Source organism: Neolamprologus brichardi, chromosome 10, assembly GCF_056152115.1.
Source record: "Neolamprologus brichardi isolate AB-2024 chromosome 10, ASM5615211v1, whole genome shotgun sequence".
Taxonomy (NCBI): Eukaryota; Metazoa; Chordata; class Actinopteri; order Cichliformes; family Cichlidae; genus Neolamprologus; species Neolamprologus brichardi.
In genome coordinates, this window is record NC_142113.1 from 15,875,425 (window position 1) to 15,896,309 (window position 20,885).

Genomic DNA, 20,885 nt, shown 5'->3' on the forward strand with positions numbered 1-20,885 from the left:
CCATCACCTGCAATATTTTTGTGGTAGTCTTTTCATTCCCCCCCCCCCCCCCCCTCCTTTATTTTCCCTGCTGCACTTGATGTACGTCCTTCCTGAAATTGTGGCGTTGGCGTGACGTGACCCGAGCCTTTTCTTGTAAACATATTGAGGTGGAGCAGACAACGAGACTGCTTCAAAGGCGTGTGTGCGCGCCCGCGTGTGTGTGACTGGATGGTCGTTTACTGTATTAATGCAATGTTTCTTCATAGTAGAGTGCCAAAAGTTTTATTTGTTATAGGAACATTTAAATCATGTGTTCCCAACTCTGGGAGGAAGGTCAAAAACATTTCAACTACAGCACATTTAAGTCTTCACCCTTCATCTGTACCATACCTTAAATGTTCTGAATATGAATATAGATATTGCAGGAATATAAATATATATACAATTTTATATATGTTATTTAAACTAAGGAGCTTGGAAAGAAAAAGTGACTGTGCTTCTTTAAGTTTCTTGAAGACATTTCACCTCTCATCTGAAAGGCTTCTTCAGTTCTAAAGCTAAATATTGGAGAGTCCCAAGTATTTAAGCCCTAGTGGGAGTTGTCCCGAGGGCCGTTATCCACTATTGTTCATGTTCCTCATCACATGAGCCAAGGTGTGAAAAAGGGAGTGGGTCATTATCATCAGAGGTTTCGGGTGAAACCATGGCGAGACTTTGCCTTACCTACTGAGATCAACTGACACAAGATGTGAGTGGGTGTTAAAAACTGGATTGTGAGCGGCAGACGGTGTTGTAAACATCCACCTCTGTTCTTCTTTCACTTCTCTTTCAAACCGCCCGTCTTCTCTGTCCAAAACATTGGTATCTTCGAAAGAGTGACCTTTATCCTTTATATGCAGGTGTACAGCTGAGTCTTGTCCCGTCGAAGTGGCTCTTCTATGTTGTGCCATGCATTTATGACGTGGCTGTTTGGTCTCTCCAGTGTAGAGGTCTGAGCATTTCTCACTGCACTTCACAGCATATAGTATGTTGTTTAGTTTGTGTTTGGGAGTTATGTCTTTGGGATGAACCAGTTTTTGTCTGAGCTGTGGCTGGTTGTTTCTCTGATAAACCTGCTACATAAAGGATGACAAGTTGGTGTCTGACCTTCTTTACTGTGCATCTCTGCAAATTTGATGAAAGCCCAGTTGGGATAACTACATGTTTTAAGAGTTTTCTTTACATGTGTGTGTTCCTTTTCTTGATTACTCCAAGTTTTTGTTCCAGAGGGTGATTGGAGTTAAAGAGTAGGTACTGGTCCATGTGCGTGGGCTTCTGGTAAACCTCAGTGTTAAGGTTTCCATTTTCCTCAATGCTCACAGCACAGTCCAGAAATGGCTGTTATCCTTTGTATCTTCTCTGTTGAACTTTATGTTTTTATCCACTGATTTGATGTGGAGAATTAAGGATTCTACGTCTTGGGTTTCAATTTTGATCCAGGTGTCATCCACGTATCTGTACCAGTGGCTAGGGGCTGTCCCTTTGAAAAAGCCAAGAGCTTTATTTCCCACTTCCTCCATGTAAAGGCTGGGGACACTGGGGGAGTCCATAGCACACTCATGTTTTTGTCTGTAGAAACCCTCTTTGTATTTAAAATATGTGGTGGTAAGGCAGAGATTGCTATCTTTTAAGTGAAGAGAGAGACCACATCAAAGGACACAATGGTTTCATCTGGATCCAGCTTACTTTTCTGAACCTTGTTGGCGAAGTAGGGGGAGTTTTTGATGTGATGGGGTGTGTTCCCCACAAGAGGAGACAGGATGGCGACGAGGTGCTTGGAAATGTTGTAGGTGGCTGGGTGGGACTCCAGGGTATAACAGGGTATAGCATCCCTGGGTACAGATAGTGGTATGTAGAGTGGTCAACGGCTTTATCCTTTTTTCAAGTTGTTTTGGCAACTAATGGTTTTCTTTTTCTAGGTACTTGTGGGGTCTCATCTTAAGGCTTTATTGGTGTTGTTGTCACGTCTTGGCACATGTGATGAGACACATGATCAATAGTGGGTCAACAACCCTCCTAAGGGACAACACCCACTAGGACTAAAACCCGTGACTCTCGACCATTTGGTCTTAAAACTGAAGAAGCTTCTCGGATGAGAGTGAAGCATCTTCAAGAAACTTAAAGAGGTTTAGTAGCTATTTTTCCAAGCTCCTTAGATTACCGTGGCCTGGATGACTGAGAACCTACACAGACATATGTTATATAAAATGTTTTACTCCAGGTGCATTCAATTTCTTTTAAAATGTAAATATCTATTTTATTGACAGAAGGCATGATGATGGGAATAACCAAACAGTTTGGTTTTGCAAAAAAAAAAAATAAATAAATGTGATATTTATGAGGAGATCTGTGTTGAGCCCGGCACTATAGCTTGCTGGGCGCAAGGGAAGCCTTCAGCATTTTAGGGTTTTTGGATATTTTACTGCTGCTCAGCAGGGTTTTTACACATGCTTTTGTCAAGTTTACAAGTTTATCATAAACCCTAAAGTGCATGAACCTATGATTTATAGATGCATCAGTTCAGGTCCTGTGTGTTACCCTTTAACTGCAGTAAACTTTTAAATCTGACACAATTTAAAACACTGAGTTGGTGTTTTCAAGTTTTTAGTCTGCCTCTGAAATTAATTGTATGTTTCCTATTTAGGCCGTCCTGCTCACAAGCTTAAGCCATAACTGTTATGAAAATAATACCGATAGTGAGGTTTTTTTAATTTTACACATGATCATTTTACTTTGTATCTCGAATGCTGTAAACATCAACAACTGTTTTATTATACGCTTCTGCTGACGGTGTATATGTGTATGCTTTTTTAGTAAGAATTCCTGAGCTTTCTGTACACAGTGTGCAAAAACTGGAACTTTTTCTTCACTTTTCTTACAGCAGAGGGTCTGCTATGTGGGAGTAACTGGAAGACACAAAGGAAAGAAGGGAGGACAGCAGGGAAAAGGAGTAGGGGAGGATAAAACTGGGACACTGTGCTACATCATAGATTAGATGTTGATGACTGAAAGCCAATAGTAATGTTAATGTTAGGATAACTGCAATCTTTGAAGCCCACTGAAAGCAGTGCTTGAATTCTGCTAAAAAGATGTAAAGTGACCTTTTTCTTAAGAAATCATCAATTCCTCCATGCCAGCAGGAGTATGTTTATATAGATCATTTATTAAAGTTATACAAATAATACTTTTATATGATTCATTTAAATTCATTTTAAACATTTGGCAGAGAATAGATTCAGTAAAATAGAAGTGGATGGTTTTCTGAAAGTGGGATCAACTTTTTTTTGCCAAATTGTTAAGTCATCATTAAACACTTTCATTGTTTTGATATATTTAACGAATCGTTGCAGCGATATTAGCGTGTAATTTCCTTCAGTCAGTTGGATTTGCTGTTCTTTTCACTGCATGGAGTGTAAATTGTGGTCTGCAGGAATTTTTCTGCTCCTCTAGGAAGCCCCTTAATATTGCAGGTGGTGTTTGTTGTTTAGGTAAATGAACCTTGTCGGCTGAGGAGATGTGTGGTCTCCACCTGCAAGCATTCAGCTGTATGGCAATAAAAATATAAGCCCCATGCTACAGCTGTCCAGATTTAAAGCCTCTTCACAAACTGTAGCTATTTATCAAGTTTAATCCAAAACAGGGATTTTGGATGAAACGTATATTGTTTATATGCCCTCATTCCAGTTAGCTTACACAGGGCTGATCTTCACTTTGAACATTTTATAACAAGGAGTACAGCTGAGAAAATAGCGCCCTTACCCTTACCAATATACCTTATTTTGGTTTATTTGTTTTTTTTAAGTCATTTATTTCTGTATAAAAATAATGTGATCTTAACAAATATAGGTTTCAGTTAGTTAACCTCTTAAGCCCCAAGCCTACCTGATCTCCTGCCTTTTGCCCCCGTATCAGGGGGCGTTGGGGCTTAAGAGGTTAAAATGTATCTAGCAGCCCTATTAGACAAAAAATATGTGGAATTTTGAGATTTTGCAGTTAGCTCAACTAAGTGCAGGAAGTTGTTTTTCACTTTTTACTTTTTCATTGAAAATGTTGACAAAGAGGGAAAAAAGGTGACTACTGTGAAACTAATTTGGTATGACCAGTAGCAAAATAAACATTGACAGCAGAACTTGTCCACGGTTCAGATATAGGTCTTGATCTTTCCTATGTGAAGTCTACATGTTCTCCACCTCCCCGTGTGGGTCATCTGTTTTCCACCCGCAGTCCACCCACATGCACACCAGGTGGACCGTAGATTATGTGTGAGTACGAGTATTGTGGCGTCCACCCGTCCTGTGGAGACTGATGATCTGTCTACAACGCTCCTCTGATTTCCACTGGTGCATTCTGGGAAAGGTTGCAGCACTGTGCAGCTTGTTTGTCCACATGTTCCTGCACAGGTTTTGCACTGGAATCCTGCACGAAGTTTCCATTTTGAGCGCGGGAGGGGTTTTTTTTGTTTTTTTAAACAGGGTTTGCCCGACAGCTTTTTCTGATTTTTTTTTTTCTCTTTTTTTAATGAAGTGTTTTACGCACCAGTCCTCCAAGTGAGACATCAGATGATGAAGTGGTTCTGATCAATGGGTAAACCTGGAAATATTTTAGGAATATTTGGACCTATGATAATAAATAGATGTGTTGTTGTCTTGGGAGCATTACTTTTTTTTAAGGAATTTTGGCAGAACAGCATGACGTCATAAATTTACCTCTAAAATAAAATGCTAGGTATAAATAACACCTGTTATCGACTTATCTCATCGCAATTTAACGAAGTGGATTTATGTCTTTGTTTGTTCATTGAATGGATGGATGTTGTACTTTATTCACAAAGTAATTTTTGCCCAGCAATGACACGCTATTTGATATATTTTGGTATACTGCATGTGTAAAGAACAAAACATTTTTTGGTTATATAGTGTTCTGATTTATTCGTGCTCTTCACTCATACTGGCAATGACGCACAGACTAATATCATTTGTTTGCCTCTCTATCCTAATAAGCATGGGAATTAACCTCTATTGTAGTAACCAAACCAGAGGTGAGCTTCTGAAGTAAGCAATGCACTTCTCCAGCCGGAGGGTATAGTATGTCTTTACGGAAAACAGCCAATCTGGCATGTGAAGAAGAACGTTTACACGGAACTCTATGTACTAAGAGGATATATAGCAGCCAGGTGCTGCTAGTCAATTGAACATGATTAATTGATGTGCAGTTAATGTGTGAGCACCTGTATAAAACCAGATGTTTTGGCAGTTTGGTAGTTGTTAATGTTAACAGTAAGCCATAATCTTCCCAGATGTAAATGTCCCAGCAAATACTTCAGCGCTAGACTGTGCAATGTTTAGAGAGATTGCCAAAATCCAAAGCTAGATCTCAGACTCCATAAACCTGAGTTGGCATGTTAACTGTTAAAGTTCATGGCAGTACAATACACACACACACACACCTCGTACGCACTGTCACTGGTGGACCATGACTACCTCTATGTATCGGTGTTCTAGACTAAATGTGAAGCCATCTGTCTGACAGCTAAAGCTTGGCAGAAAGTGGGTTTTGCAACAAGACAATAATCCCAAGCACAGCAGCAATTCTGCAACAGAACGGCTAAAAAAGGACAAGAATCAAGATGTTACAGTGACCTAGTCAGACCAAGTTCAGACCTTGACACGATTGAGATGCTGGTAGGAAATTAAGAATTTGCACAAACAAATATGTGAAAACCTCAATGAACTGAAGCAATGTAGTGAAGACAAGTTGGGCAAAAGTCCTCCAGAATGACGTGAGAGACTAATAGAGGCTGGGATGAAAAGTATAAAAGTATAGGATGCAATTAATTCAAGGTATTGCTGCTAAAGATGTTACAAGCTTGTGAATCAGGAAGTGTGCTTAGTTTTCACAAGACTGACATTACTTACAGTAAAGCCAGTGGCTATGCTTGATAAAATGAGTGTCAGGCTGCTGAAGCCAATATATTGTCAGTGTAAAACTCTTACCAGCCGAAGACTTCTCTATGCCTAACAGCCACATTCTCCCAACGTGCTAACATCGTCTGACAGCAGGTGCACAATTTCAATCACATATCAGTATCTGACATGTGAGGTGCACTCCACCCTTCTCAAGCCCAATCCTGCCACAGTGCACCTTTCTCAGCACTCTCATTCCTCTAAACATCCCTATTTTGATTCCGATGAGCAGACTTCATCCCAAACAGATATCTGTTCAATGGGGGGGATTAAGTGCAGATACATGACATTTCAGGCCACTCCAAGGACCTGAGTCGAGGCATAAACACCTCCTACGCTATGTCAGGGAAATATTTATCTTTGCTCATAGAACTTGTTGAGATAATGTCAACACTCCTTTTGAGAAACAATTACATTTGTACATGAAAGACTAAGAGTCCTTGTGAAATTACAAGTGTGGCATTTAAGTAACTCTTTAAGAAAAACTAGAGATACACACATAAAAGTCATATTAGTCTTGCAGAGATACAAGAAAAACTAACAAATATTTTTATTAAATGAAAATCCTCTTCATGTTCATTTATCATGAAGTTTCCTTGTTTTGACTGCAAATTATTGTTTATTCATCTGGCTGTGGCTATAAAGGAAATAAAGCTGACGTTATAAAGGATCCACTGGGTCAGCTGGAGGTAATTTGTCATTTTCTTCTCTGTGTTTTTTTTCAGTGACCACAACGCTATCTCCAGGCTCAGGCCATGCCAGAAAATGCAACGACACAGAGAGAGCCTACTGTGTGAATGGCGGCGACTGTTACTTCTTCCATGGTATAAATCAGCTTTCCTGCAAGTGAGTAATCTCTTCTATCCTTTTCTTTTCAAGTGTTTTTCTTCTTGGCCGTTGTTGTTTGACAGATGTTTTGTCCCACAGTCCAAATTAGAGGCTCTTTTACGGCATCTTGACTTTGATAATCATCTTCAGCTATCTAACTACAAGTTTTTACCTTGCTTTTTGTTTTTGTGGTATAGCTCAATTCCCCTTCTTTCTTTCAGCAGCAGCAGCGACACATCACAGGAATATGCTGCCAGTTTGTCTAACTACCCACCTGTTGTGTATTTTAACACTAATAATGGAGTGAGGCGGTGGTGTGCTCATCCTTTTAAGTCATGTTTAGTGTACAGGAGGGCCGCACATTAAAAGGCTTTTCAAAATGTCATGAGTCACTGGTTTAGTCGCGAGCAAATATTTATGCCTGTTAGAGGCCCCCAATGAGGTAAATAGAATCATTGCTTACATTTGGCAAAGGGGATCAAGACCTGTGTTTAAAGTGCGTTGGAGGAACCATGCATCTTAGCTTTTCAGGAGGAAAACAGGTTGACATTATCACGGAAACAACCTTTTTTTTCTTTGACATTTACATGCGAGTTTGTGTTAGCCTCGAACTCATTAGGCTAACATTATTTGGGACCATGTGCTCGAGAGGTTAAGCTAAACAACCGGTTTTCTTTGTAGAGGACTGACAGTTTTTGTTTTTTTAAAAATTCATTTTAAGAGATGAAACAACCACTTTCTTGATTAGTCACTTAGTAATCAGAAAAACGCCCTGCAACTACTTGCATCAACTCATTTTTAGTCATAAAAGCCAGATGTTCACTGGTTTTAGATTTGGGAGTGACTATTGGCTGGTTATCTGCTGCTATTTTAAAATAAAATCATTGATTTTGGGCTGTAGATCAGACAAAACAAGCAATTTCAAAACCGTTCCTTTGGAAACTGTGAATGTTATTTAGATTTTCTAACATTTATTGGGCCCAAATACAGTTGTATTCAGAATTTTATTTACACTCAATATGGGCATGAACGTCATGGTAATTTTGGCTTTTAATGATTTACTTGAACAACATACATCTTTCATGACTTTAAAAACAAACATTGGGCGCACAAGTTTAAATTTATGTAGGATTTTCACTACTTTTCCTACGTACATTTGGTTAAATGTACATTAGAAAGTTACACCTCAATCAGACACTTTTGGTAGCAGTTAACAACCTGGATTAATTTTGTCTGGATATTTGACCACTCGTCTTGGCAGAATTGGTAGAGTTTGTTTAAAGTGGTTGGTTTCCTGGCACAGGCCCAACTTTAAACTTTACTTTTTGATGTGTCTGTGGGATCATTTTCTTGTTGGAACATGCAACTGTCTACACGTTTCAACTGTCTAGCTGTTGATCTAAGGTGAAGTTTTTGCGAATTTGCAAGTAGTCCTACTTCTATATTATTCCATTCACTTTGTGTAATGTACCACTGCCACTGATACGTGCATGTAAACCTTTGAGCACAGCTGTATGTATTAGTTAATCAAAAGGACAAAAATAGGTTGCCTTAGTTGTAAAAATCAGTTAAACCTTATTGTGTAGTTACAATACAAATGACATCTGCTTGCATAGTTGTCAGATATTCTGATGTATTTTCTCTTCAACCATATGCTAACATAATCCTTTTGGCTGATTTGATATAGAGCTGAAACACTGGCAAGGCTTTCTGTGCCCAGTTGGCCGCAGGAAGAATGCTCGACGAGCAAGCAGGACATGGCTGCAACAGCCGTTCAATACGCTGTGTACAAATTGGAGGCAGCAATAACTCAATTGCTGCAGCTAATTCACTCACGGCTGGGGCATGGGTCCAGAAAAGTTGGATAATGCAGTGAAGGCCTGCAGGGATTTGTTGCCCCACAGCCATCTCATTCAATATAGGCAAGGCTTCAGTGGGTATTACTCTCTGGCTAAACAAGTCCTGCAGACAGCTAGTCCTACTTTTATTCCCAGCTCCTTCACTTTCATATAGAAACTTTTAGGTGGAGGTAAGGTGATGTGATAAGGTGAAATGATGTAAAGAGTGTTGAAAGTTGAAACCTGCTGTTATTTTCATGCAAAGCATGCATAATGTGCAGAAAAAAGAACATTTTTGTTAATTGTGTACATTCAGTCAGGACCACTGCAGCCAAAAAGGGAAAATAATTATTTCCATCTGCAGGACTCTGGCGTGCAGAAGATTATTAGTATGGCTCTAATCTGGGACTTTTCTACACTTTTAGTTGCTTACAAGGAAGGTAAAAGCAACTTAAATAGGTACCTAATATGAAATGTGATGATTGAACATGCAAGAATATCAGCTTAAGCATAAGGTGAAAAAGGCTGGCAGTGAGATCTTTTGATGTGCTTGGATTGCAAGCCAATCTTGACATTGTGGCTTCCCTCAACTAATTATGTGCTCTTTATATTTTTGAATCAGCTGAAACGGCTCGAACAAAGGTGCTCAAAATTTGACTGAGGTGGTTTTAAATCGGGCGTATACTCCACAGATCTCACAGATCTCCTAGGTAATGCTCATTACAGATACCTGATTTTTTTCTGTCTTTCAGTTTGCTTCATATTGTCTGACCAGCAGTCCAAATCCAACAAAATTAAGTTTATAATGATTCAAAACAAGGGAAAGCAGCAAACCATCAGAGACACAGTGATTAGAAGTTTTTCTGTTATGTAATAAATTGACTGTTTCAGTTCTATACATGAAGATACAAGTACAATGAAAGTTGTTGAACAGAAGTGTCTTCCTAAGAGAACGATAGTTATCACTTCTTTATGGAACTTATTAGAAGGGTAATGAGTTGAGAAACTTCAGTGTATCTACAGTTTGTAGAACATTTTCATAAACATTGCAAAGTGTTTGTTTTCCTCCTGAAAGTTACATGTTTATTTTCTGCACCTCTGTGGTCATTTGCACCCTGTGACAGTTTATTTCCTTCATCTTTCAGCCAAGTTTCCTCGACCTAGGTGGCGCAATCCCCCCCCCCCCCCCCCCCCCCCCCCCCCCCCCACCCAGTTAAACACCATCACTCAGGATGAGTAACTCATTGCCGAATATTTATGGTGCTCCCAGGAGGCACTGTGTGGACCCAGTAAATCACATTTGTTGGATCAGTGGTCTAGTTGTGGCTCTGGGTGGATTGTTGGTGGCCCTGAAAAGACCAACTTCTCATCCAAATTGAGATAATAATGAGGAAATATGGTTTAACCCAAAACTCGTGATGGTGATGATAGTCTGTCCTCAGTAACAAAAACATAACGCAGCCACACATTTGAAACTTTGGTCTTGACTCTGACTTCAAAGCACAGCTGAACACATCCTCGTGTGTTTACCAAGAAACATTTACATATTCATTTTTTTTTCCTTTTGTTTTTCTTTCCAAGCTGGAAATTAAAATTTGGGATTTTATTTCCTTATTTCCTGATCTGACTGCTTTAACACTCTGTGCTCTGGTATCAGTTATAAAACAGTCACGTTTGCAGGTTATGGATACATCCACAAGGATTCCAACAGGCTCCAAGAGAAAGAGAAACATTTCCCAACTTTCAGCTCTGTTTCACTGCTTTCCAAGGAATGATTTATTGATTACCTATAAAACATTGCCTGGTTTATCCCGAGCTACATTCTTATTCTCCACACACTCATGAAAATTGCTCTTCTCTCATCCCATAGACCGAGTTCAGAAAGCCATGGGACTGTCAGTATCCTGAATCACATTTATCTCTTTTTATAAAAGCCCATATTATTATTATTATATGTCATTATATATGGGTTTTTTTTTTGTTCTTTCTCCTTTCTTCTTCTTTTTTAATTCCTCTGTCAAGATGAGAGCCCAGGCTGAAGTATATTTTTACCCTTTTTGTTTGTCACTGTGTCTGTAACGGGGCAAAAAAGCTGCTAGCTTATCAGAGAGATGCAGCATCTGCCAAGCATTACATTTTTGTGCAGATTGAGATCAATTTAAAACTGCGAATTGGGGCACGTTCATCAGCAGAGGATGCCCTCCTTGCTTTGTTTGCACTTTACTGTGAGTTTGGTAGCAGTTTTTTTGTTGTTGCTGTTACTTGTTTTGTTGTGTGTTTAAACATGCTGTGACATTTTGCAGAAATGTGTGTGAAGGGATTCAAGCCCCTGAAATCAACGTCACTCTCTGTGTGTGTGTTTTTTTTCCTTTTCCATAACACTTGTCTGCTCCTTCCCAGATGTCCGGATGGATACTTCGGCCCTCGATGCTTACAGACTGAGCCACTGCGGGTGTACATGCCCAATCCTTTCAAAAGTATGTTCAAATGATATGAGCAGCTGACAACAGAGACACAGTTGTCACTGGATTACCTCTGTGGACTCTTGCTGCCCTCCTCATCCCCCCCCCCCACTCCCCACCCCCCCACCAGATCTCTTCCTCTTTCTCCTCCTCTTCCTCCTTCTCAGGTCAACACGCATTGAGCTGTGCACTACACCATGCACACGATGGTGTCATCCAAAGGGAACACTCTGCTTCTGCTGTCTGTAGATGTTCCGTTGTTCTAATTCTGTGTCTCTCTTCCTCTCTCCCTCTCTCTCTCCCCCCTCTTCTCCCCTCCCTTCCCTTCTTTCTCACTTTTTCTTACTCACACTGTCCTTTTCACTCCACCCTCTCCCCCTCTATTTTCTTCCTTTCTCTCACTCTTTCACCACCCTCCTCCTCTTCCTCCTTCTCTCTTTCTTCGGCTTTGTTTCTTTCCATCAGGTGTCCAAATGACTTTACTGGTGATCGCTGTCAAACCTACGTTATGGCCAGTTTCTACCGTATGTCAATTTCCTCTTCTGTCACTGTCAGTCTGTCCTCGTGTCACGCGTGCATGCTGGGTGTAGAGACCGCATTAATTTCCTCTTATTACCTAATAGTTGTGTCTGTGTCTGCTCTGGTGACTCATTTACAAGCTGGCATAGATTAGTGGAGTCTGTTACTGTGTTTGGTCTGCATGTAATATTGTGTGCCCTTTGACTCAGTGCAGTGCGTTGCATGCGCATTCTCAGAATAAGAGTTCGTAGCGAGGCGAGTCAGGGTGTGAGTTTGCTTTGTGCAAGTTGATTTGCACATCGCAAGTTGCATGTAACGACACAATCTAATGGCAAAATAATTACAAAAGGACTTTGTTTAGCCCACTTGCTAATGATGCCTGTTCTCGCAATCAGCTTGAAACATGCAAGCACGTTTGACCCTAAGTAGAGCTTGTATGGAAAGCCAGGCCCAAACAATTAGTCGCAACTAACAAGCATGACGAATGACTGGCTCTATCAGGTGGAGCACTAACTGATAACAGCGAGCTTGTAAAGAGCCCTTATTTGAGAGGCTGCAACCAGCTGAAGCTGAAATGATGGTGCATTTCTTTCTACTAGGATTTATTAAATATTGATAAACGGGTGTGAAAGCGTAACCGTTATCATCAATATAAAGATCCAATATGAAAATGAAAAAACAAAATCCCACTGATTTGATTTGATGTCGGAGATAATCAGGGATTCCAAAAGAAAAGGCCCACTTACCACAAAACTTTACAGCACCTGCCTCGCATTAGTTCAAAATCAGCCAAGATGGTAAATGTGAAGCACTATTTGTTTAACTTTGAGACCAGTTGATAACTTGCGGAGGACCTAAATCACAGCCAGCCTGTAGAAAACACTAAGCTTTGTTAGGTCCACACAAGAACATTTAGCAAATTACATCTGCTATAACACGCTGATCCAGAAGAAACAAAATGGTGTTCGCACGACAGATAGTCCAAACACTGTACTGGAGTGCCATGTCAAACAGCTTTAGTAGCCTGGGGTTAGAGAACTAAACCCTGCACCATCCCACAAGGCAACATCTGCAAACACATCTATCAACTGCGTTGTTATACTAAGATTAGAGGACGTTTTGTGGACGACTATGGCCTGATTGATATTGCCCTTAAGGGTTTTAGCTTTAAAAACCAATCACATGGTGGGGATTCTTCTTAATGTAGTCCTGTGGAGTGTTTAAATGTCAGTATTACTTGATTGGTGATTACATGTACAGCGAGAGACGTGACATTAATGAAACGTAACGACTGAAATTTCAAAAAGTCTGGACTAGATTCTTTAGGGAAAGCACTGCATGCACAGGGTTCAAGTATAAAAATGATATAGAATTAAATCCAAAGCCTGTCATTTATGCTGGATAATAGCAGCATCATGCCTTTGCAAGCCCATATGGTTGCGATTTAATGTAACATTGCATTCAGAGAATAACAAACTGCATCTGCGTTTGGAGTTTCCTAATGCTCATCCCTGTAGTCTGACTTTTCAAGCTTACACATTCTGTTTGTTGTATATTGGCACAGAGTACAATACCCCCAAAAAACCCCTTCTTAAGTACAAGTAATTTCATCTCACATTAAGTTGTAATGCACTGTGCTGAAATTGCTTGTTTTTCTGGCAGAGCAGACAGTGTTGTGTGGGAGCTTTTTTTTTCCTCCCCCGTACACTCGCACACTTTTTCTACATTCTGTTTAACTTCAGCGCAGCTGTGCATCAAGGACAGCGTTTATTTCCTGTTTTCATCCAGCTACACAAGTACAGACCAGCCTTGTATTATTTGCGTTGCATGGTTATACAACCAAGTAATCATTTAAAAAAAAAAAAAGGCTTAAAAAACAGACAGAAGATGATAAAAACAAATAGTAAAACAATGAGAGAGAGAAAAAAGCGTGCACCCTCTTTCCCTTACAACACTATCATGGGAACAGCTTGGCTTTTAGTCTTTACAATCAAGTAGAACTGCTAAAATTTTAGTTTAAAAGGCAGACCCTTGTGCTCACGCACATCCGTTTCATAGTTAAAAACCTGCCTCCCGAAAGGGGCACCTCCCATCCCCAGGAGATAAAAAAGAGAAGGAGGATGGCTTTTTTTCTCCTCAGCCATAAGTGCTTGGATTAAATAAGAGCATGTTGTCATAAGAACAGCTGGGAATTGCTTTAGCCCAAGTAAAGCAAGTGAGGAGCCAGAAATATGGACTTGCTAGCTGGTATGACGTCCCTGTGGCCTCTATCTGCCATACAATATAAAGTCAAGCCATAATTCTTCTTATTCTTCATGATTATTCCAACACAGTGCACATACACTCCTTTTAACTTGCCTGTTCATGTGATGGGTGTGTCCTGGAATTGACAGTGTTGCATTTTTAGAAAGCAGAAAACTGAAAGCACAGGTAATCTCGGTAGATGACGCATATTTTCCCAAACAGTTGCTATGCACCTAATATCCCATTCCCTTTTAGGATTTTGTTTGGTTATGCAATGATATGGCGCTTCATAAAACATAAACCTCAAGACTTACTTGTAAAACATAAAACTGTGGCGCAAGATAAGCACAGTCACAGTCCCTCAGAAGTGGCTGCATGCTTGGGCAAAATTCTGCATCATTGCATTTGGAAAGAAAATAAGCGGGGTTAATTCAGCCCCCTCACGTGCCGCCGGAGACGCTACGTGTGATTATAAATGGAGACTGAAGATGACAAAGCCGACAGCGGTAGTGACTCCAGGCAATCTTTGGTTGTTAAGATTACAAGTACGTCCTGTTTGTTTTTAGAGAGCCGCAACTATTGGTAACAGATCCGCCACGAAAGCAGAACAGGCTTAAATAACCCTACACCTACCACAGTGGGTGCATCTATAGGATGTGCTCACAACTAGCACCTGGTTGCTGTCAGGGATCAGCCTTTTATAGGAGTAATAAACACTAAGCGACTCACACAGGGCCACATCATCTCTCCTTTGATCATATCTGGAAACTTTCCCTCTACTTGGCACTGCATTATTACTGAATTGGACCAACACAGCAACTAGTAATATGTAAAAAAAAAAAAAAGAGCGAAAACTTTACTAAAATGTTTAGTAAAGTTTACGACTAAAATTACTAAAAAGGAAATGATCTTGTTGAGGCCCCGTGTGCTGAGATATAGAGTAGATATAAGTTTTAAGCAAGAGCAGAATATTGTACTTTTATTAAGAGTATTAAAAAGTAGTAAAAAGAAATCAAAAAATCCCTTTATTAGAATTAGTAGTAGTGATATGTGGTAGTGATACTGATATGTAGTGTGGTTTGAAGTGTGTGTTGCATGCTTGTGTCTCGTCTTAGATAGTACTGACCATGTCGTTCTGACAATAAGCGACAAGTGTTGTGTAATGCCAATTTGTACTTGCTCCACTTCTATATCAGAAGGTGCCGCTCTTAATCTGGTCTTTTGTTTCTTGTGTCCCCCCCCCCTCCCCCCTCCCCCACCCACCTTCCAACTCTCTGCAATGGCAGAGCATCTTGGGATTGAATTTATGGGTATGGAACAATCCATTTTGATTCTCAGTGCTAGCATAGTTACTAAGATGCCGTTCATTTTGACATTGCTCGTGTTCCGTCTGTGGTGTGACCATATCGTCCCCCGATTAACAAGTCGATCTCTCAAACAATCATGCCATGACTTATTACGACGACGAACCCTCAGTCAATGCAACTGATCCTTCATCAAACATCATTAACATGGATGTAATCGCCTCCACCTCTCATTCGCGTGCAATGGAAAAGTACCATTAACTCAGTTTCCGTCTCACTTACAAGAGCATATTTTCCCCTTGGACTTTAGTTCCTCATTCCATCTGTAACAAGCATGATCTGTCATGTTTGGAGCTATACCCAAGGATTTGCTCAATATTAGGATCTATCTTTCCGACCTTCTTGCTCTCATTTCTAGCGTCTCTTTTTTTTTTCCCTTTGATATGCCACCTCAGTCTTTCTTTTTATGTGTGATCCTGACCATGCCTCTTACATCATTTCGTCATTAGTGTAGCTGAAATGTAATGTCGGAGTATAAAACATGATGCGTTTCTGGTTTGGATCATCCTTCAGGGATGCTGTAAAATGCTGTGATGTGAGCATGCCATGCTATATTTAGAGCCTACACTTTCTCCTCTATCAGACACTCTTTCCGCCCTCTTTCATCGTCAGCCTTTGTTTCCCGCTACCTTTTCCAGAAAAGTCCTCTTGTGGTTGGGAGTATAAAATTAATAGTAGATCTAGCTGCTTCAACTACACAAGTGCACTCTAGTAGTAGACCATAAGTGTCATTAAACTAACACAAGTATCGTTTCCTCTGTTTCAAATTCAATATCAGTGGCTAAAGGCAATATTGTTGAAATATCGCTGAGTTTGCAGCTAAAAATAAACTGACTTCAGTGATTTATTTATGGCGTCAGAAGCTCGACACAAATTGGTATGCTGATGTAAAATGTAAATGTACTTGTGAATGAAAGGAGGAAACCTGAGATGGTTGCACAGATTCAATTCATTCTTATTACATTATTAATTGGGGACTACACTGCCTCCATTATTCCCCCCCACGGGAAACAAAGAATCTACGTCAACCTTTTACAAGCTCTTCTCTGGAAAAGCAAAAGCATCAGTCAAATTTCATCTTCATTTCATTTCAAATTTCTCTTGTTTGACAAATTTTTTTGCAAAATTGTTGTGATCTCATCGTTGTGTTTCACTGAATGCCTGAGCAGATGATCGCTTCTGTAAGTGAGTGAGATAGTAGACCACTAAAGACACAAAGAGGAAGACTTGTTATTGACTTTTATCATGCATGGTGCAATTTAAAATAGCTGGTTTTTAGAGTTGTTTGATCGAACAGTCTAACTCTCCAACAGTCCAATGCCCTTCCCCCACCTACGCCGCCTTACTGCAGCGCAGGGAGCAGCAGCAGCATCTGCTGCATTTGTGATTATGCGAAAGAAGAGGTTTAAGTGTGAAGGGAAAGGAGGATGATGCTTCATTCTGCTCAGGATTTAGTAAAAAAAAAATAGATGTGTAGATGTACAGTGACACCATAACAACCTTAAAGAAGCTAATTTTTTTCCTCTGTCATTTCTGTGTGTGTGTGCGCGCGTGTGTGTGTGTGTGTGTGTGTGTGTGTGTGTGTGATGTTGACAGAGGCAGAGGAACTCTACCAGAAAAGAGTCCTGACAATCACGGGTATTTGTGTGGCTCTCTTGGTCGTGGGCATCGTGTGTGTGGTTGCCTACTGTAAAACCAAGTAAGTCCAGATGATGAATGATTTCTGAAGATGTACTCATGCTCTTTAATTTAATAAATATACAAAACCGTAAATATTAGTGTACTGCCCAGTCCTTGTGACATTCAGCAGGTGGAAATGATAGATTATGTTTTAAAATATGCCCTTACTTTATTAGGCATGTTTAAATAGTTATTGTAGGTGTTACAGTAAATCAAAAAGACTTAATAAAAGGTGATTATACAAAAAAAAGGGAATGACCAAGATGTTCTCAACAGGAAACAAAGAAACAGGATGCACAATCATCTGCGACAAAACATGTGTCCAGAACATCCCAATCGTAACTTAGCTAATGGACCCAATCACCCAGGACCTGGCCCGGAGGATATCCCTATGGTAGATGTATGTTTCCGAGGATTCCTTACATTATTACAGTACACACAGACTAATGCACACCACATGGATTTTGTTCTTTACAATCTTTTTTGTTTTTCACTCTCCACCTGCAGTACATATCAAAGAATGTCCCTGCGACTGAACGTGTTATACGGCCTGCTACAGAGGGCTCATTTCCTGCCAGTCATGCCTCTTCCAGATCTCACAACTCTTCCACACGAGCTCATTCATCAACTCACAGGTGAGCAACCAGCACGTGCGTCATCATAACTGCCTCTTGCAAATAGACAATCAATCACAAAGTGATAGAGGAGTTTGATTCATTCGAGACAAGTTCCTATATTTAAAGGGCACACTCGGGTTTAGTTGATCATTAAAATCAGATGTAAGTAAATTGTTAACAGTGCAGAGTATCTGAATAGAATCGTTAAAAAACACACACCAGGATTCTCGCTGCTGCAGAGTGAGCCAATTGCTGGTGAGGCAAGACAGTCTGTCTGATTTCTGCTGAAAAAGGCAAGCTTTGTTATCTGTAACAGACACAATTTTAATTTTGTAAGTGATCTAAGGTGAGAAAAAGTAGTGCTGGCAGAGGAGTCACAGCTGAAAGTATTACCAGGATTTCTCACATGGGAATTTGCAAAGACACAGAGGCCAACGAGTGCTGAATGTATTAGTCTGCACTACTGAAGATTTGGTTTTCTTCTGTTGTTTCTATTGGAAAGCTCTTGTGGACTTCTCTTCAGAAGCAACTTAATCAAAGGGTTTATGACTGACCTGTCGCTGTGAGGGACTAAGTTTTCATATGCAGGTTAGAGAGGAACAGGATTAAAAGAGATAAGAGCTGAATATCTGGGTACTTTTGCTAACGGATCATGGAATTGCAGTTGAATTGTGGAAATGTTCTTCCTCCAGAGACAGCCGCAGATTTGTTATCAAGCACTCTTTCAAAAAAATTACAAAAAAGGTGAAACTTGGACATATTGTGGGGTGTGTGCATGTTAACACCTATTTTTTTTTTGTCTTTTTTATTGTCAGACATGAGGAACGGACATGGAGCCTGGAACATTCTGACAGTATCCTTTCTGACTCGCCGGGAATGATGTCATCATCCGTGGGGACCAGTAAATGCAGCAGCCCTGCGTGCATGGAGGCTCGAGCACGGCGCGCTGCACACTGTGGTTACTCTGACCCCCATCGGCCGAGGCTGCAGTACGGGGACTCCTTCGACTCGCTGGGAGACTCTCCGCACAGCGACAGGTGGGGACCAGACCTGTGTGGCTGATATGGCACTGGGTTTGTCATGAATATTTTGAGAAGTTTCCTCTCTCTGCTGGTTCTCTCTCAGCCTCGAGAGGCCAGTCAGGGCACTCTGAGAGACTCAGTGGAAACTGACACACAGCAGGCATGATGATGAAATACGCTAAGGTAGGCAAGAGTGAGAAACAGTGCTCATTTCAATGGGAAGAGTATTCCCTGGCCAGTATGCAATTCTAATTGGCTAGTGTTCCCTTTTAATGTTATTTTATTTTATTTAAGGGATGGTGTGACATTTTGTTAAATACACTTGTCTGCCATTTTGCACAGTCAGATTTAAACTCACTTAAGTCAGAAATAGGACAGGTTTAGTGAAAGGTAGCACAAAGAGGAGATTCAGAAACAGTCTGGCAGATGCAAAGAAATACGCCTTTCATCAACTCCACAGCTGTATCATTTTTATTTCCTGTACTTCATGTAAATATGTCTGTACCAGAGGCACAGAGAAATTAAAGTTCTCACATGACAAATCAGATCAGACCTACACTTAGATCTAAATAGTGTGCATCTAGGTCTTTCTCTTTATGTGAGTGTTGTAATTCAATAGTAGTCAGCGTTACATTATTCTGTTGCCTGATTGTGGTACCTAATTCCCCAAATGCCCTCCTCGGTCTCTGCTGATGTCTTGAATTCCAGCACTGTTCACAGCTGACAATCCATCGCTCAGCAAGCCTAGATTAGCAGCGAGCTGAGAGGAAATTTGGGAATTTGGGAGCATGGTTGGTTTCTACTGCTTCAACACAACTCCTACAAAGATTTTTAAAAACACTAAGGTTAAGGTTTCTAAACACAAATTATTTCTTAGTATGAAGACCTGCTTTAAAAGGGTGCTTAACATCACACTCTCAAACATTTTTTTTATTCAAATGAAAGTCATTAACGGTGTTGTAACATAATGGTGATTTGAGCCTATGGTCTGCTGTAAAGGCATTGCAATATTTATACAGTGTTACGCACAGGGTAGCTGCATTATTCCCAGGAAAGAAATGCTGTATTAACTGAATGTGTTCTAGCCCTTACTACTACATTACATGTCACAGGCTGCGACGGCAGACCGTGGAGTTGTAGAGAAAGTAGGGCCCAAACGCGAGACTCTGGTGAAGGACAGTGGATTTATTTGTAGTGACTGGACAGAAACAACAACTATATACAATTCCGGCACTGTGACTCCTGTGGCGATTCCCCTATGAATCCCACACAGTGTACGTGTCCATTACAGTGAAAAAGGTGACAACTCCAAAAACCCAATTCCACTCCGTGATTTTCCCTCGTGACGACGTTCCTGACTCCCGACTCCTGGTGACACAAAAACACACACAGCTCAGCAGGCAGCCTTCACTTGCGAAGCCGTTCACAAACTCACTAATCAACGGAGCTACTTAACAGGTTCAACTTAGTATAATCCCGCGCCGACTGGAGCTCCGCCACCCTCTTAAATACGACGCTCTTCATGAGGCCATCAGCTGCAGCTGGTGAAGGCTAATGAGCGGCAGGTGGGGCAGCCTCCAGTGCAGGAACGCTTCCGGGTTGCCGTCCCCTCAGTGACCCCAAAACCTCCGGGAGAACACAGGGAGAAAGGAAAAAAGGGAGAGAAAACCACCAAAAACATAGCATACTGAAAAATATACCAAAAATACATGAGCTCTGGGTCAACAGACCCAGGCCATGACATTACAGCTTCACATTACTGTAAAAACAGACTTTTACTATAGTGTAGATTGTATTGAGCTTTAATACTCCTAAACATTGTTGTTCAACAAAGCAGCTCTACAGTAAGCCATTAGGAGTTTTAGAGATCATTTTGTCAGCGGCGATTATTGTCTGTCTGTTTTACTAAAACAGCAACAGATTGTTTTGCTGCCGCAGATCATTTGTGACCTGTCAGTATGAATTGCATTTTCTGTGACCAACAGCAACTGTGAGTGCTGCCAAGCTGAAACTGAACTGATCAGGCAGATTTAGTCTTCAGGATCTACATCACTTCTAGTATCTTGCTTCATGCATGCTTGATAACACTTATCATTGCCTAATCCATTTCAGATGGAAAACAGTACTGTGTAGTGATAGCTCAAACTGACAAGCTGATCCTAAAGGAAACATAAGATTCCAATGGAAAAGCAGCTGTTTATTTTTTTAAGACTACTTCTCAAAAGTCACTTTGTTGAATATACTTAACCCCTAAGTGAAATGCTTCATACAAAGTGGTACAGTCTAGAAGCATCCAGCAGAACAGTCTGCTCAGTGGGATTCATTAT

The 20,885-nt window shown here is 40.6% G+C and overlaps 1 protein-coding gene across 4 annotated transcripts in view; it reads left to right on the forward strand.

Annotated features, from left to right (window-relative positions):
- nrg2a (neuregulin 2a) overlaps window positions 1-20,885 on the forward strand; it is a 77,787-nt gene that overhangs the window by 52,103 nt on the left and 4,799 nt on the right. For 2 of the 4 annotated variants that reach the window (XM_006799991.3, XM_035911689.2), the window contains exons 4-10: window positions 6,710-6,830; window positions 11,578-11,636; window positions 15,162-15,185; window positions 16,836-16,938; window positions 17,196-17,319; window positions 17,427-17,554; window positions 18,352-18,573. In XM_006799991.3, coding sequence (XP_006800054.1) covers window positions 6,710-6,830; window positions 11,578-11,636; window positions 15,162-15,185; window positions 16,836-16,938; window positions 17,196-17,319; window positions 17,427-17,554; window positions 18,352-18,573 — 781 coding nt within the window. Of the gene's footprint in view, window positions 1-6,709; window positions 6,831-11,050; window positions 11,128-11,577; window positions 11,637-15,161; window positions 15,186-16,835; window positions 16,939-17,195; window positions 17,320-17,426; window positions 17,555-18,351; window positions 18,574-20,885 lie in introns of all 4 variants that reach the window. The other 2 variants (XM_006799992.3, XM_087847284.1) reach the window with 2 other exon arrangements.